This window comes from Terrapene carolina, unplaced genomic scaffold (genome assembly GCF_002925995.2).
Source record: "Terrapene carolina triunguis isolate 2854851 unplaced genomic scaffold, T_m_triunguis-2.0 Scaffold42, whole genome shotgun sequence".
Lineage (NCBI taxonomy): Eukaryota > Metazoa > Chordata > Testudines > Emydidae > Terrapene > Terrapene triunguis.
The window spans coordinates 11957197-11980825 of NW_020664393.1; the positions used below are offsets into that span (position 1 = coordinate 11957197).

At 38.4% G+C, this 23629-nt stretch overlaps 1 protein-coding gene across 1 annotated transcript in view; it reads left to right on the plus strand.

The window, feature by feature from the left end:
* The window catches only part of ASCC3 (activating signal cointegrator 1 complex subunit 3), a 447702-nt gene that overhangs the window by 173795 nt on the left and 250278 nt on the right, over positions 1-23629 (plus strand). The window contains 2 exon segments of the mRNA XM_029912229.1: positions 8713-8889; positions 14219-14290. Of these exon segments, the coding sequence (XP_029768089.1) occupies positions 8713-8889; positions 14219-14290 (249 nt within the window).

A 23629-nucleotide genomic window follows, 5' to 3' on the forward strand; every position in this document is an offset into this window, starting at 1 on the left:
AGACCAAAAGAGTTGTTTAAATAGAGAAAAATGGAATTGATTTGAAATGAGTTCACATGTGATGCTTCTGAGGAGTTGCTAGTAGCAGGCATAGCCAGTGCAGGTTTTTAAACTATCATTTGTTCCCTGTGATGGGGCATTCACCTCTCGTGAACACCTTCTGTCAGCTAGATGCAAGGCTGCAATCTTTCTTGGGTCTGGCACCTCCCGTCGGCTGCTGATCTCACTAGTCAGGTCTTCAGTGGCTCAGCTGTCCAGCCAAGCCATACACAGTTAATATGCATGAATAAACCCCTTCCTGGGTAAAAAAGATCCAACAAGGACTATCACTGTGCCCTTGTTAGTGTCTTCATTCCTGTCTGTGGGCTCAGTTCTCAGCCTCTTCTGGGCTAACTTTAGGTCCTTTACTGCTCTGTTATAGAACACTGCCCCTAGGACTTTCTCCCTGGAGACTCTTGTCTTCACTGGTTCTCACTGCCTCAGTTCTCCAGCTAGGTCCTCTCTCAAGCTCAGGGGAGAGGGGTAACCAAGAGTTCACCAGACTATCTAGCTGCTGTTACCAGGGTCTTCAGCCCCGTCCCTGAGTCCTTTTAAATTCCAGCCCTTTGCTTGGACTTCTAAATGAGCCTTGTCCCCTTCTTGGGGATTAGGCCACTTCCCAGTGGGGGAACCTGGGCCTATTCACTACTCCAGGTCCCAACCCAGGGACCCCATAAACAGCAGTCATACACAGCTCCCTTTAACTCCTTCCATTAGCTGGTACTATTTTTCTTGGTCTTCTTCCCTCCGGATCTCTGCCCTGTCACCCATTCTCTTGGGGTTACAGTTCTCAAATCTACTCTATCTTTGCAGAAAGCAAAATGCAACCAGAACTCCATTTCTGGTTCTCTTGAGCTTCTGTGGTCAGAGTGGAGCACCCTTCATTATTGCTCCAGTCCCAGCCAGGAACTGAACTACTAATGCCCCTGCAGCTCTTTTAACTGAGACTGCTGGGCTCTTATTGGCTGCTGCTTATGCAGCCTCTCTTGAAAGGCATGGAGGACCCACCTTCGCTGCAGTAGGGTCATGGGGCCTCCAGCAGGGGACCTGAAAGGGCCCTGGTACACCCTTTCACATACCTTTTCCTGCAGAGAGGATGGTGCTGGGGGGGGGGGGTGCTCTATTGAGGATAACATCCCCTCCTATACAGTCTTTACCCTGCTTGCTCAGGGTCTCCTCTCCCAGGGTTCTCTTGGTGCAAGACTTTTGAATGTAAAATCTCCCTTTTCACAAGGTGATTGGTCCTTGAGGAGGAAATGGGTCCAGCCTTAGGTATGACACAATTAGCTCTACTCCACAGGTGCAGAAAATAAGCAGTGCCACATAACAAGCAGATGTGTGGATAAATCAGGCATGGAGTGTAGATAAGAGATAAGCCAGTACAGTCAAAGGGGAACTCTGGGTACGAAGTCCTGGAAGTTGAGAGACTCCAGGGAGCAGGAGGATTGCATGAGATATTCTACAGAATGACTCTTCCTGGCTCTTAGATGGAGGGCTGGGGATGCAAGTCTGCAGGGAGCAGGAGCCAGCTAGGAAGACTGTAGTGTGGAGGGCAAATCTGCTAGAAGAAAGCAGCAGGGATGGAACTAAGAACCCTGCATAAAGGGTTGTGAACCGGCTTGGAAGGCTGGGTGGGAGTTCTTGTGTTTCCTTTTAAACTTTGTTAGTAAACCTAGGCCCCCAAGAAGAGGTGTTACTCAATACATGAAAGTCTGTGTCAAAGTTATTGAGGTGCCTAAGAACGGGAACCCGAGGCAGTGGGTGGGCAATGCTGCTATAGGCCTGAACCACCAAGCCCTTATTCTGGAGATTTTTTGTGTGACCTCTAATAAAGGTCAAAAGAATAAAGAATTAAAATAAGTGTGAATTCTCCCTGTGCACATCTGTGAGTCTCTGTTCTTCGTGCTTTATAGTGTTCTATGAGAACAGTTAGCTAATGTTACTGTATTCCTATGCTATTGAGTGGATCACATCCACTGTCTAATCATCCAAGTTGTGTTCACTGCACTCACATTACCATACCACTTTTGAAGTACACTTTGACCACTTGATAGCTATTTCTCCTTATGCATGTTTGTATTTTTGATGATCAGTTACTGTGCTTGTTGTAACGGTCTCTGCACACAGGTTTTCAAGTTTGGGTTCTCTGTGCATCAGGAATTGTTCCTCTTCATGTCCCCTAAGAAGCTTGTCCTCTCTTTTTTTCTCAAGAACATTTAATCCTTCCACATTAATCAAGACATCACACTTTCTTTGCTTTGTCTGTATGTAAAGCACCCTATGATTGAGTCCTTTACTCTCCTGATATTCAAGACATATTTGATGCTCCTTTGAATAGGACATAATCAGGCAGAAAATCAGGTGCTTTGTTCATCCTTCATGCATTTCAGAGAGAATAATTAGGTATCTAGTGTGAGACTTCCACTCTACTGCACCAATATCCTTAGATTAAATCTATGTCAGTTATTTGGAATTAAAGCCACACTAGCAAAGCAGTTGTGGTTCAGACCACAATGATCTTGTTATCAATGGTTTACAACCTTTTAAAATGAAAACATTTTGGGATGAAATCTCTCATATTTCCAGGTCCCAAGTACTGGGTTTGGTGTGTGTGTGTGTGTGTGTGTGTGTGTGTTGGAAATTTGAAGGAAACCTAGTGAGTTGTTATAAGGCAGGGAGTGTTTTTCAGTTGGTGGGCCGGGGGGACCAAAACAAAACTACTTCTGCAGTTGAACATTTATATGGTGGTCAGATAACTTAAAAATATAGTTTCAGTTTAAGATACCACACTTGGCATAATACAAAGACTTCAAGAAACAAATTTGTTTGAGAAATAAAAGTTATTAATGAGTGAAAACAATATGCTGCTTGAGTAATGTTCTTTCTTTGACTTAAATGCACACAAAATGAATTATCCAAATATATAGTATACATTCTGTAAACATACAAAATAAGCTGCCTAAACTGGACTAAATGGCAATAGAGATTGTTTTGGAGGAATAAATTAAAGTGCAATGAAAGCATCTTACTGTACACAAATAATTGTTTTTAATATGTTCTTTGTTCATTATTTGCTTGTAGCATACTTTTCATATTATTTTTAACAAATTTTGCTTCCACACATTTGCATGATGATTGTGTTAATAAAAGAGGACTCATTTCCTGGGAAGCTGAAAAAATGTCTTGCTTAAAGGCAGTCTTGCCTGTATATTATTTCTTGTTTAGTCTCTTGGTTTTTTTACTAGAAACCAGACTGTGGTACTTGTCATTTCATCTGTTTCTATTAATTAGTCCCTGCCTGGATATACAATCCTGTTTTCTGACACTGTCATCATCTCTAGACCAATGCATTTGATGTAATGAATAGGTATGATCCCATTTAAGGCATAAGCAACAGGACCAAGTTGGCTCATTAGAAACAAAAGTCTAGTTTTCATATAAGGTGCCCCAAGTAGTTTGGAACATGGGAATTTGAGGTAAACCCAGGGATCCATCACTTACCGTGTGATGTCCCTGACTTTGGCCAATGTCCAGGAGCTGTGTGTGTGTGTGTGTGTGTGTGTGTGTGTGTGTGTATATGGACAATGAAAGAACACTCTGGATATTAGAAATTTTCTTCTTAACCCCAGGCATTTTAGTGATTGGATTATGCCCTGAAGTATGAGGGATTTAGATTACTTAGGGGACAGGTCCTGTGTGTGTGTGTGTAATTTTCCATAAACAATCATTTTATATATATGTGTGTACATATACATGCATATTGTGTGTATAGATACACACGTGTATATACGCATCTGTTATTTATGGGAAATGTGTGTGTGCATGCATATATATACACAATGTGTGTGTGTGTACACACACACACACACATATATATATACACATGCACGCATAAAGTATTTGTGTGTATACATTTTCCATAAACAACTTTATTCAAAAGGACTTAAGGTTGTCTGTGTGACATTTCTCCCATGCAAACTCTAAAAAGCAAGGAAATACCAAATTATGGGACATCTCTTCATTGACTCTTAATGCTCACACAGTATATTTTCACTGTCAGTGACAGACTCCTCACATTTTCACAAAGAACTTTTTTCTTCCTCCAACAAGTAAGGAAATATGCTACACCCAACACATTAATCTCCTTCATATTATAATGCAAAACTGGTGCAGCCTGAGTTACATCATCAAATAGTCAGGTTTGACATATCCCAAGTTAACTGTACTGCATGTTATGTGTTTATGGCGGAAGCATGAGACTGGTGGGATAGAGAAGTGAAGAGAGCTGTTAGTGAGGCTAGAGAAGGAAGAATAGAGGAGGTAGGAATGCATAATTGTTACTTTCACTAGGAAGTAGTAAAAAATGATAAAGGACAAAATGAAAACTTGGCAAAGCACATAGAGCGTCTGCCAGCTTAACAGATTGTGGTCCTGAGAGTCGGAGCAGAGTTTAAGTTAAAACCTGGGATGGGTGCAGGTGAAGACAGTCACCTGGAACATGTTGAAAGCTTGTGATGCTGAGACCACTAATTAAGATTATTGAACTTTTCAATAAAGTGTGGGACCAAGAAAAGCCTCCAGAACAATGGAAAAATGGCACTGTGATCAAAATACCAAAATAAAGGTGACCTAAGTAATTATATTAAATGGAAAGGTGTTACATTTCTTTCAGTGATAGACAAAGTCTTCTGCAGTATCATCTTCTGTAGAATAAAAGAAGCAGTTGTAGCAAAGCTAAGGGAAGAGCAGGCTGAGTTTAGAATGAAAAAAATTATGTAGATCAGATTTTCATTCTGACTAGTCATTGAAGAGAGCATCAAATAACAAAAACCATTTATTGTAACCTTCAGAGGCATTCAGAAAGTGTTTGATGGACTCCATCACAATTCACTCTGGAATATCTTGAAATGTTATAGTGTACTGTGGGGAAAAAGAACTAGGGGGCCTTCCTTTTAATGACCAAAGTGATTCTAAAGGCCCAAATTCAGACCCTCTAAGGGCTGGTCCACACTGGGGTGGGGGATCGATATAGGAAACGCAACTTCAGCTACGAGAATAGCGTAGCTGAAGTCGACATTTCCTATATCGAACTAAATTTACTTACTTCGGGTCCACGCGGCGCAGGCAGGCTCCCCCGTCGACAGCGCTTCCTCCTCTCGGCGAGCAGGAGTTCCGCAGTCGACGGGGGAGCGCTTCTGGGATCGATCTATCGCGTCCAGATGAGACGCGATAAATAGATCCCAGAAGATCGATCTCTACCCGCCGAATTGGGCGGGTAGTGTGGACCAGCCCTAACAGAGGACTGTTATGCTGACTGCCTTTACAAAAAGCAGTACAGGCCAGGGCCTTAACAAGACTGAACTGCACAGTTCTCTGCCAAATTCGGTCAAGGGTTGTGGCCAGAGGAGGGAGGGGGAGTAAACAATGCAAAAGACCTCTGCACATAATAACCGCTTTAGCAACATAATAACCGCTTGTTTATGAAATATAATAACCGCTTAATATGAAGAAATTGCTTTGCAAAGTCTAACTCCTCCTGTAGTTCCAGCTATCTGCAAATTCAGCCAATCATATATTTTCTTTGAGCGTCCTGTGTTAACTCCCTATGCCCATAACCGTAAAACCCCGGAAAGATGATATGTACTCTAACGAGAAATACCCCAAAATTAGTGCCAAGTAACACCCCTAAAGGAAAACACCAAGTGACCCCTTACCTAATATGTACCCAATTCTCGTAAAATAATAAGGAAGGTACCAGGAATAGGGGGGCTGACCCTAGCTTTAATTTCTTGCAAATGACGTATAATTTATACTTTGCTTGCGGTTTGACGGAATAAAAGCCGCCTGCGTGCGGTCCTAGGTGTGTCAGTTTTCAGACTGTCACCCCAACGCGTTTGGTATGTATTGCAATAAATAAAGCCTCGGGCTTGAGTCTGTAAACTAAAATCAATGCGTGGGTGATTCTTTCCATGACAGTACGAGTAACAATAATTGTCATCTAGGCTTTATAACTTATTTTGCTGTGTAGACTTACCTAACGACTGCCATGGCAAGTGTGCCATTGGGCAGCTGGAAGAAGACCTAAAAGGTACCGACTGAAAGAATCCCTCCATGAAATGGTACTTAGGGTATGTGTACACTACAGTGGCTATAGCAGCATAGCTATGGCACTGCCGCTGTGCCACTATAGTGCCATAATGTCGATGCTTCCTATGTCGACCAAAGGGTTTTTTCCATCAACGTATTTAGTGCACCTCTCCAAGAAGCGGTAGCTAGGTCAATGGAAGAATTCTTCTGTTGACCTGTGTTTACAGTGGTGTTAGGTCAACCTAACTAGATTGCACAGGATGTGAAATTTTTCCCCACCCTGACCCATGTAGCTAGGTTGATCTAATTTTTTAGGTGTAGACCAGGCCATAGAGGAGGAAAGGTTTTGAGACTTACAACACCGAGGACAGGCAAAGAGTGGCCCAAGATAGACAGGTATGACAGAGCCTTTTTCGTGCCCTAAGTGACATCCGACAGTGCGGAAAGGATCAGATTCTGTCAGAACAACTAGCAAAGTTGACAAAAGAGATAGGAAAGGTGTGAAGTTCACTTTCGAAGAGCGAGAGTTTCAAATGGAGACTGGACATCCAAAAAGAGATGACGGTGGGGTACATTCAGATGAAAGATTGGAAGTGGAGAGGTATTATTACTGTTTAACTATTATTTAACTCCCCAAAAGTGTGCTATATGCTTCAAAGACATGCAAATGACAAGCGGCATGTTTTGAAGCGTTTGTGTTATTTTTAATTACAACATGTAATATGATGAGTGATAGCAAACAAGTTGGATTGGGAAGATGCCAATAATATTTGCATTGCGTTTGCCAAGTGCATATCTATATTTAGGAACACAGGAATTACCATACTTAATCAGACCCAAGGTCCATTTATACCAATATATTATGCTTCTGATAATTCCAGAACCAGATACTTCAGAGGAAGATGTAAGAACCCAGAAGTAGGGAGACGTGGGATAATCTGCCCTCTATATAGGTCTCATTCTAGACTCTAGTAGTTAGATTGATCTATGCCCCAAAACACAGAATTTTTGTCATGAATTATATTATTATAACTCCTGGATATTCTTGATATCCATAAAAATATCCAATCCCTGTTTGAATCCTGTTAAGTTCTTGTCTTCAGTGACTTCCTATGGCAACAAGGTCTTCATTTTAATCACGTGTTGTGTGGAAAAGTATTTCCTTTTATTGGTTTTGAATTTCCCAACTTTTAATTTAATTGAATGTTCCTTTATTCTTGTATTAAAAAACTGGGAACTTCCATTCTGCCTGTCAACCTTTTCCGTCTCATTCTTTATTTTATACACTTTTTTATCATGTTCCAGTCTTGATTGTCTTCTTTCTATTTATTAGTGTACTATTTTTTAAAAAATCAGGTTAATTTCTTAAATATCTTTTTTTATTATGGAGCAACTGGAGGGTAAAGGAGACTAGCTGGAATGTGACAGCATGAACGTGAAAAGATCAAGGGGAAAGGTGAGGAGGTAGGAGGGATGAGGAGAGGAAGATGATGGAGAATGCTGAAAATTCTCTCCCACTCTGGTTTCTCAAAGGCCTTGTTTTCTCAAATGCACTCTCTCATGAGAGGAACTTTAACGTACCTTGTCTTTGAAAAATGGAAGTCGTCATGTGTCTGCTGCATTGAATCTCTGGCAAATTTGTCTCAATTTGACATGGAAGATCGAATTAGAGATTTCGCCTTAGCTTGGATTTCCTCAACAGAATAATGCATGTAATTGTATTTTTCTGCACCAATTTTACTCTTCTTACAAAAATCATAAAATCTCCACTGTGTACAGGGAAGAAAATCAATTTATGTATCAAAAAGAAATCATAATGCAAAGGAGATGATACAAATTACACAATTAAAAAGTGATTATTTTACAATGATTTGGTACTCTAAAGATTGCCTTGAGGTTTATGCAAACTAAACTAGAATAATAAGAAAAAATATATTTGAAAATGGTTTCTATCTACAAGTACAGGTAACATACAAACTCTTACGTGAAAAGAAATAGGTCATGCAACAAAAGCTTATCTGAGTGTATCTGATCAAGACATTTTATACATAATGTCATTACATTAAAAAGTTGTTATATAGTCATAAGTAGACTTTTTTTTTTCCCAATAGAGACTGAATATCAGTACAGAGGGCAGACGGCAATGTTAAAAATGAATTAACCTAATTATACCATTTAAATAGCTATCTTGGTATTGTCTTCAGCTTCATAAACCTCATATTTATGGTCTGAATTAGAGTGAGGGAGCCTATCTCTTCCTTAACTAGACCCTGCAATTGACCTTTTAAATGTGGCTGTTATTACAGATTCAACTTTTTTATGCCAGTACAAAACTATTAACTTTATTGGGTGAAGTAAAATATTGTAATAAGAAGAGGTATTCGAATGTTTTAATGGAGATGAGTGAAGAATAGACAGGAACCACCAGTCTCCTCCTTTATGTTTAAACTATTAACTGTTTGTATCACACTATTGTCTTGCGCTTATTTTATAAGGTATGTTTTAATCCTTTTCTGTATCTGATTGATTTATAAAACTCAGATTATTTACTCATATCTAAGTCATTTTTTTTAAATTTTTTGATAGGTTGAATCTACACAGAGCATGATCAGGATTTTAGGCCTTTCGGCTACATTACCCAATTACCTTGATGTTGCCACATTTCTACATGTTAATCCCTACATTGGACTATTCTATTTCGATGGCCGTTTTCGACCTGTACCACTTGGACAGACATTTATAGGAATTAAAACAACAAATAAGGTAAATGACTATGGAAAATCTGAAAGATGTTTTTTGGACATTTATACACAGTTATAGATTCCAGCATGTGTGTTTATAAATGCCTTCCTACCTATCTGGGCAGTGGCGGATACTCCAGATTATATTATTCTTTAGTGCAGGAGCCTCCTGCATCATAAGTAGATCTCTTCACAAACACACAGGCTCAGAAGTTACTTTCAAATTTTCAGAATAATACCATCTTGTATAATTTAGACTGGAACTTAGAATTTTCGCTGTGGTTAAACACCATTTTATCTCCTTTGTACTCTCCCCATTAAGCACAGTGTTTGATAACAAAGCTCTATCCTCATTAAACAGCAGTGATTGTCATCAGTTGGTGAGTTTCCTTACCAAAGTCCTGTTGTGAAGTGTGTTTTCAAAGCAGATTGTTCTGTCCAGTTCTCTCATTTCAGTCCTTATCTTTGGTGGAAATTATGGAATTAGGTTTGTTTTGCTGTTAGGATACATTAGAAGTAACAGCACTCAACTCGGTGGAAAGTACTCAAACAGTTTGGACATAAACGTTAAAAATATGATTTGATGTTCGGGTGACCAGGCAGCAATTGGGAAAAAGTGAGACAGGGGGAGGTTGGGGGTAATAGGAGCCTATATAAGAAAAAGACACAAAAGTCGGTACTGTCCCTATAAAATCGGGACATCTGGTCACCCTATTTGATGTACTGAATGCCATATGAGTAATTATGATCAAAACCTGTCATAGGACAAGCTATCAGCTTTGATGCATGCAGTTTTGATAGCAAGAGACATGAAAGTAGTCTTTAACCCAGTCTTTCATATTCTTTTCCAAAATGAGAAATAGAAATAGAGAGAAAATATAACCAAGGTATACACATCATGTAAAGGTAACTATATTTGTATTAGAATTCATTACTGCATATTAAATCAGTCTGAGATAAATGTACTTGACACTTAAAACAAATACTAATTCTGCAGTTAAATACAAGTTAAATATACATCTTTCAGTGATTTGGCTTGGAAATAATTCCCCTATGTTTTACTCTCTGATTGCTAAAGCAAAGTAAGATAAATCATATTTTATAGCCCAACTTGTCATACTACCTTAGAATATCCTACTAGACTGTATGTTGCCTATTATTTTTAAATTACGTTTTCAACCAAAAGTTAGTTTCAGAGCTCCATCGATAATAGGGTATGTTTTTAAAACAGTGAAAAATGACTTTCTCATTAGGTTCTTTAAATAATTCACTCCATCCGCAATGAAGAAAAGAAAAGTGCCTTAAAACCATAGGGGAGCCATTTCACGTCTGTGCACACAGGGATAAGTTTACCATATGGTACTTATTATGATGTGCATATTTTAACCTTCATTAATTGTTTCAAGTACCTTCAATAATATTTGCTGTTGCCTTTCTTTAATCATTTCTTAATACTTCATTTGAATGTTTAGTTTATTCGTACAGTGTCGTTAGAAAAAGGCAAAGATGTAGTTTCCTAATAGCAACTTTGGAATAAGCTTTATAACTTTTAAATTAAAGGAAACAACTATGTTAAGTATGTCACAAAGTATTGTTGAAATGACCATGAAATAACTAGTTCTTCTCCCTCCCTTTCTGCTCCCCCACCAAAAAAATGCTAAGTGAAATGATCAATGAATTACCCCTCCTCAGATGAAAAAAAAGGTAGACAGATGAGATGCTTCCATTAATACCATAGGCTAAGAAAAAGTCCTTGTATTGCTAAGAAGGTCATCAGAAATTTGAGATAGAAAAAACATTGTGGAGTCAATTGAATGTGCCTTACAGCAGCTGGCATCTTCAATGAAGAATGCAGAGTATTGAGTCTCCATGTCAGAAGATTTCTTCCAGGACAATATAGGAACCGAACCTACCCAAACACAGTGTGAGACCTTGCTGAACCAGGTCTCTGTCTACACTCTCCCATCTCTCCCATGACCAAGGAGACAGCACAAATGTGTTTGTGGGGCCAACAAGCAACTCTTGACACAACCCACTAAAGCAGTTGTTAGGTCTAATATTAGCATTGTTATTCCTTGGTAGGAGGAGATCATCAGCCAACACAATATATGCAGTGTTCATAGCTGGTCTGGCAAATATCAAGGAGCTATGAGGCAGCTAGATACTGTGAGAGTTGTCTTGCCACAACCTTCTCAGTAACCTTATCCGAAAAAGTGAAGATTGGCCAATTAGCAATCTGTTTCCAGATTGTGTGCATAGACTGCTCACAAGGCCCCTTCAAAACATACAGCATCCTCCTCTCTTTAGTAGAAGCAGCCATAATAACTAACCATAAGGGGCCCTGTCATTTCCCCACATACTTTCAGGAGCTAGGAGGCACATGGGTCTAAGGCAGGGGTTCTCAAACTGGAGATCAGGACCCCTCAGGGGGTCACGAGGTTATTACACGGGGGGTCGCAAGCTGTCAACCTCCATCCCAAACCCCGCTTTGCCTCCAGTATTTATAATGGCGTTAAATATATATTAAAATGTTTTTAATTTATAAGGGGGGGTCGCACTCAGTGGCTTGCTATGTGAAAGGGGTCACCAGTAAAAAAGTTTGAGAGCCACTGGTCTAAGACATTGGTCTGATGTTTTTCAAACACCTCTCCTACCTCAGTGAGTAATGAATGCCAAAACTTAAACAGAAAACACCTTTGCATTTGTCCCCCTCTAGTTATTGTTCTGTTCAAAAGGGCAGATACATCTCAGCCCAGATCGGAAGGTTCTCCCTCTCTTCTTCCCCCCTCCCCCCGCCCCAAAAAATACCTAATGGTTGGATTGGAAAAGCTTAGCTAAAGTACTTCCTTGTTGGCTGGAATTGTTTTTCACTTAACATTATCTCAGTTAAGTAGGATTTGTGCAAAAGAGCTATAGAATAGGAAACATGCATCAGCTTATACGAAAAAGTAATATCCAGTGCCAAGAATGTCTCGATCCACTATTAGTCATTTTAATTAGGTGCTGAAAGTTTGACAGACTGGGATGGGGTTTTCTCATTTGCAACATAAAACAAACTGTTTTTGTGTCCCTAGTGTAGAAGGTGGATAAAATTCTTAGGTACATGAGTTAATGCATATTTGTTTCCTTGCTGTTCTTAAGTCCAGACACTAGATCAGGGTTAGGCAACCTATGGCACGCATGCCAAAGGTGGCACGTGAACTGATTTTCAGTGGCACTCACACTGCCCGGGTCCTGGCCACCAGTCAGGGGAGCTCTGCATTTTAATTTAATTTTAAATGAAGCTTCTTAAACATTTTAAAAACCTTATTTACTTTACATACAACAATAGTTTAGTTATATATTATAGACTTATTAAAAGAGACCGTCTAAAAACGTTAAAATGTATTACTGGCTCGTGAAACCTTAAATTAGAGTGAATAAATGAAGACTCGGCACACCACTTCTGAAAGGTTGCTGACCCCTACACTAGATAATGACAGTGCTTTTTTTCCTCTGTTTTATTTGATATGGTTAGAGAACCATTAGCCACAGTGTACAACCTGGCCTGCACAAAATTAAAATTGGCCAAAGAAAGTACAAAATAATTCTCTCTCCAAATGATGCTCTTCTGTTTAAGTGAAAACAGAACACACAATTTCAAAACTTACTGACATTTGTACAAAAGTTTGGTTCCATACCAGTGTTGAACATCAATTAGGCAGAAATTCCAGTCAGAGATTCTTTCCGTCTCCTAACATGGCCTGAAGCACAATTTTGCTTGATAGGACTTTAAATGTAGTATATGGTTAAAAGAAAGATTGAGACCATAATAAAATCAGTTTATGTGAACAAATGACTCTTCGACAAATTTGAGGTAAAAATAATAAGATCGATTGGATGCTGTGAATTTACAGTATGGTTTGAGCTCACTAGCCTTACACATGCCACCACTTTTTCCTTTCCTTTTTACTGATAGTATGTTTAAAACATTTCTGTAGGGAGAAGATAATGGTGTGCAAATCCCACTAACAATTTTTCGATCAATAAATGAGAATTTCCTTCTCAACCCCCAAATTGTGCTTAGATTTTTCTTGTTTTTGTTTGTTAGTTTTACAAGCTTTACTGTGGCACCAAGAAATAATAGAGAGTTCCCCAGCTTGGCTACACATATAAAGAGAACTCTTTCAATCTTTCCCAAGTTTGTTGTTTATATTGATGTATTTAAGTACCTATGAGACAAATCTGTAATTGATGCTGCTAGGAAGGCTTGGTTGAGATTAGCAGCACATCTAAAATGTCACCAACTGTTGCATAAAGATTTTTGTCTTTTAAGGAAACTGTAATAGATGGAAAACTGCTAATTTGAATACACTGATTAGGGAATATATATTCTGTCCCAACTAATACAAAAGGATCGTTTAAAAACTCATCTGTCAAATGTCTTTTTTTCCCCCTTAAATGAACAAAATGAGCTATAGACTGAGTGTCAGCTCTGACTTTGAATTTCCTTGTTTCATTTTGTCACAACCTTAATGTTGTATAACCTTTGTTTGAATGTAAGCAGTGATATTGAGAGAGTCACACAAATATGTGCATGTTTATCTAAATTGCATAGATCTTCAGTTTGCAGTGGTTATATTTAAATGACGTACTCATCCCCAATAGACTGTAATACTCTCCTACAAGAGCTAATAAGATATGGACAAAGTTACTGGCATAATACCTTAAATGTTTTTAACTAAAGCCACATTTAGTGATTGAGAGTCACTGGATAATCTTATTTTAATGTTACTCTTTACATCCTTGCACAGCACTGTCTTCTCTCACTTGCATCATGTCAAAAATGTTGATACTAAGATCTTGGTGCGGAATTACTGATAAATAATAATGCGATGGATTAATAGAACGCTGTGTAAAAAGGGTCTGCTACTCTGCAAAATTGTTTCCACTTCCCATGACATTATGTACACCTATAGAGAATCTTTTTAATACTAGCTGGAATTATTTGAATTTATGTGGGGGAAATGAACAATGACTTAGAAAGCTGATCTTATATCTGTGGATGTTACTGTATAGATAGCAAATAAATTTTGCTTTATTAACCAATTCTTAGATGTGGTTGATATTCAAACACTTGTATTTGATTTTGTTAGACCCACTATGCTATGTGCATATGCTAGTAGGACTTCGGTATGACAGGAAAAAAACTAGGTGTTTTTATATTGTATTTTTTATTAGATGTTAATGTTTGTTTCTAATAAGTATTTGGGTGGATTCCTTTAAATTGATTTAATATAAAGTATGTTTCAACTAGAATGAAAGACTGCCTTTTACTTTCAGTTGGTAATGTGTCACTTATTACTATCCAGGTGCAGCAGATGAATAATATGGACGAAGTATGTTATGAAAATGTTTTGAAGCAAATAACAGCTGGACACCAGGTATATTTATTTTTTATTGTGTTTTTACTCAGAATCTGTTTCTTGAAAAAAATCTGAACAAGAATATCTAGTCTGTATTTTAAAGAAATGCTTTATTTTCCTCTTCTGTGTTCTAAGACAGTTAACTCAGAGGCTTGATTTCTGAGTTCTTCTAAGCAGTAAAGTATTTTAATGAGAAATATTATCATGCATGAAAACTTACAGACTAAATGTTAACTTTTAACTAAGAAGCATAAGGCTGGAAAATACCTAGTATTTTGGAATAGCACTTTAAAACAACTGTTGTTATTATTCTATCAAGTGATTATAATTAGTTTTGAATCATAATGCATGGTCTAGATTTTAGACTTATTACATTTTATAATAAAAATAAAATAGAAGTTATAGAACTCATCATGAAATTGTTTCTGAAGAGATTCCCCATACCAGCTGAACAACCGGATTTTACTAGGGTTTGATGTATCAATAAATCAGCCATAGACAATTGGGGGATGTGTAAATATATTTGCTCTTATAATGGTAGTAATGCAGTTCATTACTGAGAAGTCCATCTCTTTAACAGATTTAATTTCTTCCTTTCCACTTACATAGGAGGTCATTAAACCATTCATCTCTCGATGATGCTGTTCAAAGTTTGCTGTAAATTGTCACTCAGGAAAGAGAGAAACTATTCTAAAGTATAGTTTTAAATGTAGCTAAATGTAACTTTAGTGATCAGAATTTCTTTCAGCCTCTGGCCTACTTCCTAATCCCACCTACTTTTTTAAGAGGTGTACTATCCGAGATTAATATGTACATCACAGGCAAAGAATTTGGGGGGAGGGATAGCTCAGTGGTTTGAGCATTGGCCTGCTAAACCCAGGGTTGTAAGTTCAATCCTTGAGGGGGGCCATTGAGGGAACTGGGGTAAAAAAATCTGTCTGGGGATTGGTCCTGCTTTGAGCAGGGGGTTGGACTAGATGACCTCCTGAGGTCCCTTCTAACCCTGATATTCTATGATTCTATGAATTCCATTGTTTTTTACATGTTTAGCTGAGCATCTCCTATCTCTTGCTCTTTGAAGTGTCCCATCTAAAAATCACAATTAGTCCTCCAGTTAAGTCTGCAATGGAGGTTTCTGAAGTGCCTTTTTAGGTTTCATGCTGATGTCCAGTCAAGAAGCAGTTTGCGGTGTGGTGTGGTGTGGTTATTATCCACATGTGTGAATTGTTTATCACTCTTTTATTTCCTGCTTCTGGATCACCAGCTTTTAGAGCCTCATCTCCTCCTTGGTGCATCTAGGACAAGTCGCCATGGTCCTTATGGTGCATGGCCAGTGCAGCAACAAATGCTAGCACATGCTCAATCCCTCCATAGTAACTCCAGTAAAAGATCTAGAGGTAAAAGAGATTTCAGTTCCCTTCCCAAAAACATCTTTGGGAGGGATTTCAAAGTATGGTCTGTTTCTCAGAAGAAATATTTGGTCAGGACTAGAGGAAGTGGATGTTGAAAATGAGAGAAATTACTTCAAAGGTCCTCAATCTTCAAGGTCCCATAATGAGTCAGTGTCAACCTCCTATTCTCCTCCTCCTGATGATGTATTGTCAAGAAATGGCACCATGGTCCATATGGCCGAAGCATTAGAGAAATGACTTTCAGTCACAAGTAATGCACACAGAATCTCTGATCTCATCAAAGTTAAAGTAAAGGAGAGGTAACCCATTTTGTTGTTACAAGCAAGGTGGATTTTAACTCAGTGTTACCCACAGTGTATCAGATGTAAGTAGCTTGAGGGATATCTCAAAAAACAGATGTGATTGAGAAAACAATCTTACAGAAAATGGTAAAATGCATATTGAAATTACCAACACATTTTCATTTTTCTTTTTAATTTGAAGATTTAAAATATGCTTGTTTCTATATTAAGTACTATATAGAACTATATGGAACAGGCTGATTGTCTGTGTAGTCTGGCATCCTGCCCCTGACAATGCAGAATGCTTCAAAAGAAGCATAAACCTGCCCATAATCCACATGACATTGCAATAGATTATGATAGCTTGAAGATGAAGGAATTTTTTTAATGACTCTAGCAGGTAATTGGTGTGTTCTTCCTTTTTATCCTAGCCTAGTGTAACTGCAGAGTCTATTCTCTGAATATGTAGTCTTTTATAATTCTTACTAATTCATTTGCTGTCATACTACTCTGCAGCAGTGAGTGCTGTAGATTAATATGAACCATGTTGGGCAAATTAGTCACTCTTGCTATCAAACATTATATAAAAATGTGTAGTAAAAATGTAGACATTAATGTGTCTCTGAATCTTCTGCTCCCAGGTGGGAGGAGAGAGAGCACCCCTGGAAGGAATTTTTGAATCCTTTGAGAGTAGCATTTGTTTTTCTAGAATTGTCATTGAGTGACAATGTTTTACTCCTTGTTTTACAAATGTTTTTGCATCCAGGTTGGGCATGAGCCTGTTTCTTTAATATTCCCTATTATGTTTTGCCATTCTATATTTTTAGATATGCCTCAAGCTACTTACTTCCTGAGAGTGTGAATTATGTGCACATCGTATCTGCAAATCGTTTCCTCTCCTTTACATGTAAATCTGCTTCCTTGTAAGATATTTTAGAGGATTATTTCACCTAGCTAAGGGTCATGCTTTTTGGAATATTTCTTTACATCCTTTAGGCTGTCTATGTGCAATTTAGTAACTAGCTGGAAGGTTCTAGGTGCTGAGGTGGTAGTGTATGACTGTCAGAAGAGGGATATCTCATGTTAGTCTCTACTACAGGGGTTGGCAACCTTTCAGAAGTGGTGTGCCGAGTCTTCATTTATTCACTCTAATTTAAAGTATCGCGTGTCAGTAATACATTTTAACGTTTTTAGAAGGTCTCTTTCTATAAGTCTATAATATATAACTAAACTATTGTTGTATGTAAAGTAAATAAGGTTTTTAAAATGTTTAAGAAGCTTCATTTAAAATTAAATTAAAATGCAGAGACCCCCGGACCAGTGGCCAGGACCTGGGCAGCGTGAGTGCCACTGAAAATCAGCTCGCGTGCCGCCTTTGGCACGCGTGCCATAGGTTGCCTACCCTGCTCTACTATCACTAATTCAGATGACCAAAAAGCTGTATGCTCTGTCTCACACTGGAACACAAGACGCAATAGTGAGAATCCTGTGTGACAGAAGCAGAATTAGAGGGAAATAACTATCCTTTTTTAAAATCCAGAACAGGAATTAGTACTTCCCTTCTGTGGTTATCAAGTTTCCTCAATATGGTCTTGTGAGAGTCTTTACCAAAAATGTTGCTAGTTGGAAAGTCTTAGGACAGGTCTACACTACCGCGGTAAGTCTATCTAACTTACGCAGCTTCAGTTACGTTAATAACGCAACTGAAGTCGACGCAGTTAGATCCACTTACCACGGTGGCTACACTGCGCTCTGTTTACTTATTTTATTTACACAGACTGAAGTCATGCTGGTTTGTCCGAATCACATTATTATACTACGGTTTGCAGTGTGATATTCAGCTGAAGTTGTATGTTCCTATGTTTAATGGATGCAATGTGCATTTTCATTTTTAAAGAGTAAGCACAGTAGGAGGTAGTTTATTCTACATAGGCATGTGTTATGACAGATGGAGAAAATCTTTTCATGTTGATTTTTCAACAGTCATACTCTGCAAGACTTCAAGCTCTTCCTGGCTACTGGGAAATTAAAAGTTGGTGATTCAGCCTTTAATTTTGATCCATCTGCTCAAACTAATGAGACGTCTCATTTGTAGGCTTCACTTTGAATTACCAAATGCAAGTTGAGCTATATAATTCCTCTGAGTGACCTCTTCCCCCATCCCCCCCATGTAATTTGTGGAAAATGATAATAATGGATGACTTAGGCCTACCATGTTTCGTTCCTGTTATGTAAACTTTCTTACAGCTACTAAGAAAACAGCGATTAGAAAATGGCTCAAAAGTTGCCATGTGCTTTTTAAGTTAAACTGCTCTTTCTGTAGTTGACTAAAAATGTAGATTTCCATCACAAGATTTTTTTTTATCAAAATACCCCCCCTTAAGACTTCAAATGACAACTCTTGAAGCCATTAAAATTGAAACATAATAAAGATTTTCTGAAAACATTGATACATGCTTAGCATCAGCTGTTGTATCTTTGTTCCCCATGCACACACCAAACTTACTCTGTTCTCGTTTTTGTATTGTTTTTCCCATATCCACCTGTTGGTTAGATCTTCCTGGCAGATTTTCTTTGTTTTTAATAAATGATTGATTCTTTTAAGAAAAAACATTTGATAATACACAGATGGAGATAGAGTATAGGCTGTAGCATCAGAGAGGGAAACGGCAGTCCTACTAACAGCGATTACCTTCTCAGCCAGTGTTGGTGGGATTTCATGAGAATGGCACGCAGTTGCTTTGTTCCCAAAATGTAAACCAGGCACAAATGATCCTAAAATTGGATGAAGTAATTGAATTCAAGTACAGTGATATTAGTCTTAATATGTGTTACAACTGAAGTGAGAAACCACGTACATTTGTTTTTTCTAGTTTACTTCTAACAACACAAATTCTGCTTTTCTTATCTTTGCAACTTAGCAAATCTTTCTATTTCAAAACAAGTTTTATGTTTCTCAGTGTTTCATCTGGAAGCTTCTAGTTACTTTACACATGCCGTTACTTACGTCTTCTAGAAGAAATCCCACACATTATCAATCATCTGCCTTTGCAGAAATCTCTCAGCTGCTCAAGCAATCAAACTGGTGTTTTACCATACCTTCCCTCCTTCCCATCGCCCTTCCTGTGCCCAAGAGCTGATCATTTCTGAAGTCCCTGCTTAATATCATAGGAAGCCATTTCAGTGCTGTTGTTATAGATTATTTAATATATTACCAATTGAATGGACAAGAAGTTTGCTTTCACATTTCTTTTTTCTTTATTCTCTTTGTAGTCACAATTTTTCATCATAACTACATTTTCTGTTTCATAACTTCACAAGCAGTGCATAGTTGCATACTAAACAGAACCAAATAAAAAAATGAGGAGGACTTGTTGCACCATATCCTTACATTTTTTACATATTTTGGACAGATGTCAATCTCTCTGTCGTTATTACATGGATTTTGTTTTAATGAAGGTATTCTGCTCCATCTCCGTTCTCCTACAAATGATCTTTTTGAATCAATTTCATCCATGATATATTTACAAGATACAATGAGTAGAACAGTTTTTGTGAAGTTACACAGGATATATGAAAACAGGCTGAGTGTCATATCAGGCTGTATGACATCCTTAAGACTGTGACAGATGTTGCAACTCCATGCAGTATCTTTGGAAGAACATTCTGTATTACGTTTATAAATGGTTTTAATGGGCCAGGGAGTACATGCAACTCCAGAATGGGAGGGTTGCCACAGCTCCTCTAGGAACTAAAAACTATGAGGCTAGGGGGTGATTGAGGTGAATCACTCAGGTTGTAGCTACCTCCAGAGAGAGAGCACCTTTTGGAAGGCTTGAATATACTGGTTCAAAGTGAGTTTTCCAGAGACAATTGAAAAAGAAAGGCTTTTAGCATAAAGCCCAACCCTTCTGGATCAGTCTGAGTCAGAAAGACTTTGGTCTATTAGGGCCCCATAAAATTGATGGGAGACGTCTGGTAAGCTTTTAACATGTATATAGGAATGCTTGCTTGCTTATTTATTTATTTATTTATGTATGTATGTATGTATTGTGTGTGTGTGTGTTTTCTCCAATGCTTTTACCTTAAGAATAAATGTGCTTGCTTAGAATGAGCTGAATGGTAACTTGTAACTGCTGTCAATGTAATATACTGTTCATAGTTCTTGGAGAGAAAGCAAACTGCAGATGCTGGCCTTCAGGCAGACTGGCTTGCTGGGAGTATCTCCATGTAAGGCAGGGAGTTGTGAAACCTTAAAACCCCTGGTCAGAAGGGAATGGGACAACGGTCACTGCCCAGAGACTGATGACTGTTGGAGACCTGACTGGGCAATTTGGGTGTGGACCACAGAGGGGAGATACAGGTGCAGTTACCCTGAACACATCTGTAGAAAGAGATTGTTTAATAAGGATTTTATTCTCTCTCTCCTTTCACATAAAGAATCCTCATAGAGCAGGGGTGGCCAAACTTACCGACCCTCCAAACCACATACGACAATTTTCAGAAGCTTGAGAGCCCCTAACCCCACCACCCCGCCACACGGTAGAAGCCCTGAGCTTCTCCTCTAGCCCCAATCTGCTAGGCGGAGAGTGGGGGTAGAGGCAGGGAAAGACTCTGCGAGCCGCACTTCAATTGTAAAAGAGCTATATGCGCTCATTAGGTTTAAATCAACTTTTGGAACAACTCATTTTTGTCATGAGTTAAAGGAATGGTTATATAAAAGTTACTGGACGTTCACAGTGAACTCCGCTTAAGAATGACAATACAAGGCCAGAATATATGATTGCTGTCAGCAATGGTTCTCAAAACCTGTAACATATCATCTAGAAGTGAATGTTATTCCAGTCTTTATCTGCCAACAAAGTGCTTAATTAAAATAATGCATGGTCTGCAATGTGTTTTAAAGACCCAGAAGGAGCACTGCAAGGGAAATTTTTGTCACTTCATGAGCTTGTGGTGGAAGCCACATTTGTCTATTAGCTTGCTACTTCAAAGAGGAATGCTGTCCTGATTAGTAAGGAAGAGAAGAGGCAGAGCTGAATGAGATGTGTGGTTGTAAATCCCTTATCTGATATTGTTGAGTTTATTGGGAAGGATAGTATGTTATTAAGTGAGAGCCTTATAAGAATTGGAAGGATGGATTATTTTATATGCTAATGTCTTAAAACATTTTGGATGCAAAGATAGTTTCTGACCCAAACTGAGGAGAGAAAGTAAATTAACAACAGAGGAGCAAGTGCTGCTAGCTACTGACCCGTCTTAAAGGTCTTTCAGAATATTTTAAATACTGTTGTTTGTATTAAATGTAAATATTTTCATACTAAGCAATTGTGTGATTTTTTTTTCTCTGAATGTGACTGAGAGGTGTTAAGAACTAAATTCAGGGTTTTAAATACGGTAGCCTTTGGTTTGATTCTGTATAATGCTTTCTTTCTTGTCTCTGTTTCAGTAAAGATTTAAACTATGTTGCAGAAAAGGCAATGTACAAGTAGTTGTATATAATTTGCCTGCAATAGTCCCAGTTACATATGCTCCCCATCTGTGGCCTGACTCTCCTGCTTCAAGGGAACTTGGGCTTCTTCCAGATGTTTTGCGTTCTGCTTTTTGCTGTCCTCTTTCCTGTAGGCGGCACAACAAAGTGTGGTTCCCTTAAGCCTATCTATTAAAGTTGGTCAAAAAAATTTCGTCAGTCTTTTAGACAGAAGTTTGGGTATACAAATAAAAAAAATCTTTTGTGAAAAGTGTTTGCTTTCCTAAAGAATCTTTGATTTATTTTGTTTGATTTTTTTTTTTCTGTTCTCGATTTTCACTTGCCAAAACTGGGTGAGGTGGGATCAGTTTTCAGGTTTTCAATGAAAAGTTGAAAGTTTCTGCCAAAAAAATAACACTTTCTGACCAGCTCTATCTCTGGATTGCACTGGATGACGATGAGAGAATGTGTGGCATAACTGGGCATGGAATATGTGGACACTTACAGTCTGCGGAGAGCTGGCTGGTCTTACTGTGTTGGCCAAATTACATTTAAAGATAAAGTAAAGCCCACTAAATACTTACCTAATATTATTTTTCTTTGTAAGCAACTGTAATTGCTTCTTCTGACAATCTTCTGAAATCAAAGTATTGTTTAATTGTTACAGTACATAAGAATGGCTATACTGGGTCAGACCAAAGGTCCATCTAGCCAGTATCCTGTCTTCCGACAGTGGCCAATGCCAGGTACTTCAGAGGCGATGAATAGAACAGGTAATCATCAAGTGATCCATCCCCTGTCACCCAGCAGAAACAGAACATTTGAGAGAGGATTTTAAAACAATAATCCACTAGGAAGCCTATCTTACCCAAAGGCTTACCATCCCCTGATGGTACTCTAGGTAGGCCTAAATTCTTTGGACACTCCAGTGGGTACCTATATGAGTGCCACAACAACTACCTCCCACTTGATAGAATTCCTTTAAATCCAGCCAAAGTTCCTTTGTTCATGTCAGTTTCTGTGCTTTGGCCCTGCTTGTCCAAACCATTTTGGTAGGTTCTGTAGGAGATTGAGGCAGACTTTTCAGAACCAATGGCTCAGTCATTTTGCTCTAACAACCTTCAAAGTTTACCATGGGATGACTTATCTTAAGCCATTGTTTCTCTCCTACTTGCTTTTACTTACAGCCTTCTATAAAACTAAGCCAATATATTCTAAGGCTACTGAGTTTTTTTAATTTAACCCTCCCTCCAAAAAAACAAACAAACCACCAATTAAAAACACCCCACTTAAAAACAAACAAACTGTTTATCCAGTAAAAAGAAGAAAAACAGCAGAAATGGTTATTTTTATCTAGTCTACACTGAGCAGTAAAGCCAACTATGGGAATGTAATTTCTAAAGTGCACTAACGTGTTGCACATTATTTGGTCCCAGTACACACTGCTGATGCAAACTAAAGGTTTTCTAGGTATTCCAATAATCTGGTCACCATAACAATATGCATGAATTATTACAGAGCAGCACCATGTCCACCATACTCACTTTTATTGTTGCAAATAGAAGGGCAGTATTAAATAACTGAAGTAAGAAAGTAAAAATAGAAGACTGTTTATTGTATATTTAAAAACAGGATGAGGAAGCAAATGGGAACAGAAGGGAAAACTTAAATGTCTTGAACATGGCGATCATTGTAAGATTGTATATCTGCTGAGGATCTAGGGTGAACTGAACAGGTTGATGGTTGAAAAAGACTTTGGCAAAGATTTTTATTTATTTGTGACTGATAACACTGTGGGGAGGGTCAAGTGCAATTGAATAACTGGAAGGGGATAGAGGGAACAGGTTTTGAAATGATTGAAGACACATTGGCAAGCATAGCCTTTTAAAATTATTTATGTGGCATTTCAAGTGCAGAAGATAAGGATGAATAGTTGGGTTCTGGCACATGGAATTGAAGGAGAGAGATTGGTTATCTGTTCATGTTACTCACATTTTTGTTTGGATGCATGTATCATGAGAACACTAATATTAGAGAAGTCTATTTGTGGGTTGGGCGTGAAACTGAGTGCAATTAAATACCTAGCAAAGCTTTTCATTTACTAGTTTAGCATTCAGGGCCGGCTTCAGGCACCAGGCACCCAAGCACATGCTTGGGGCGGCACCTGGTAAGGGGCGGCGGGGGGAGCGCGGCG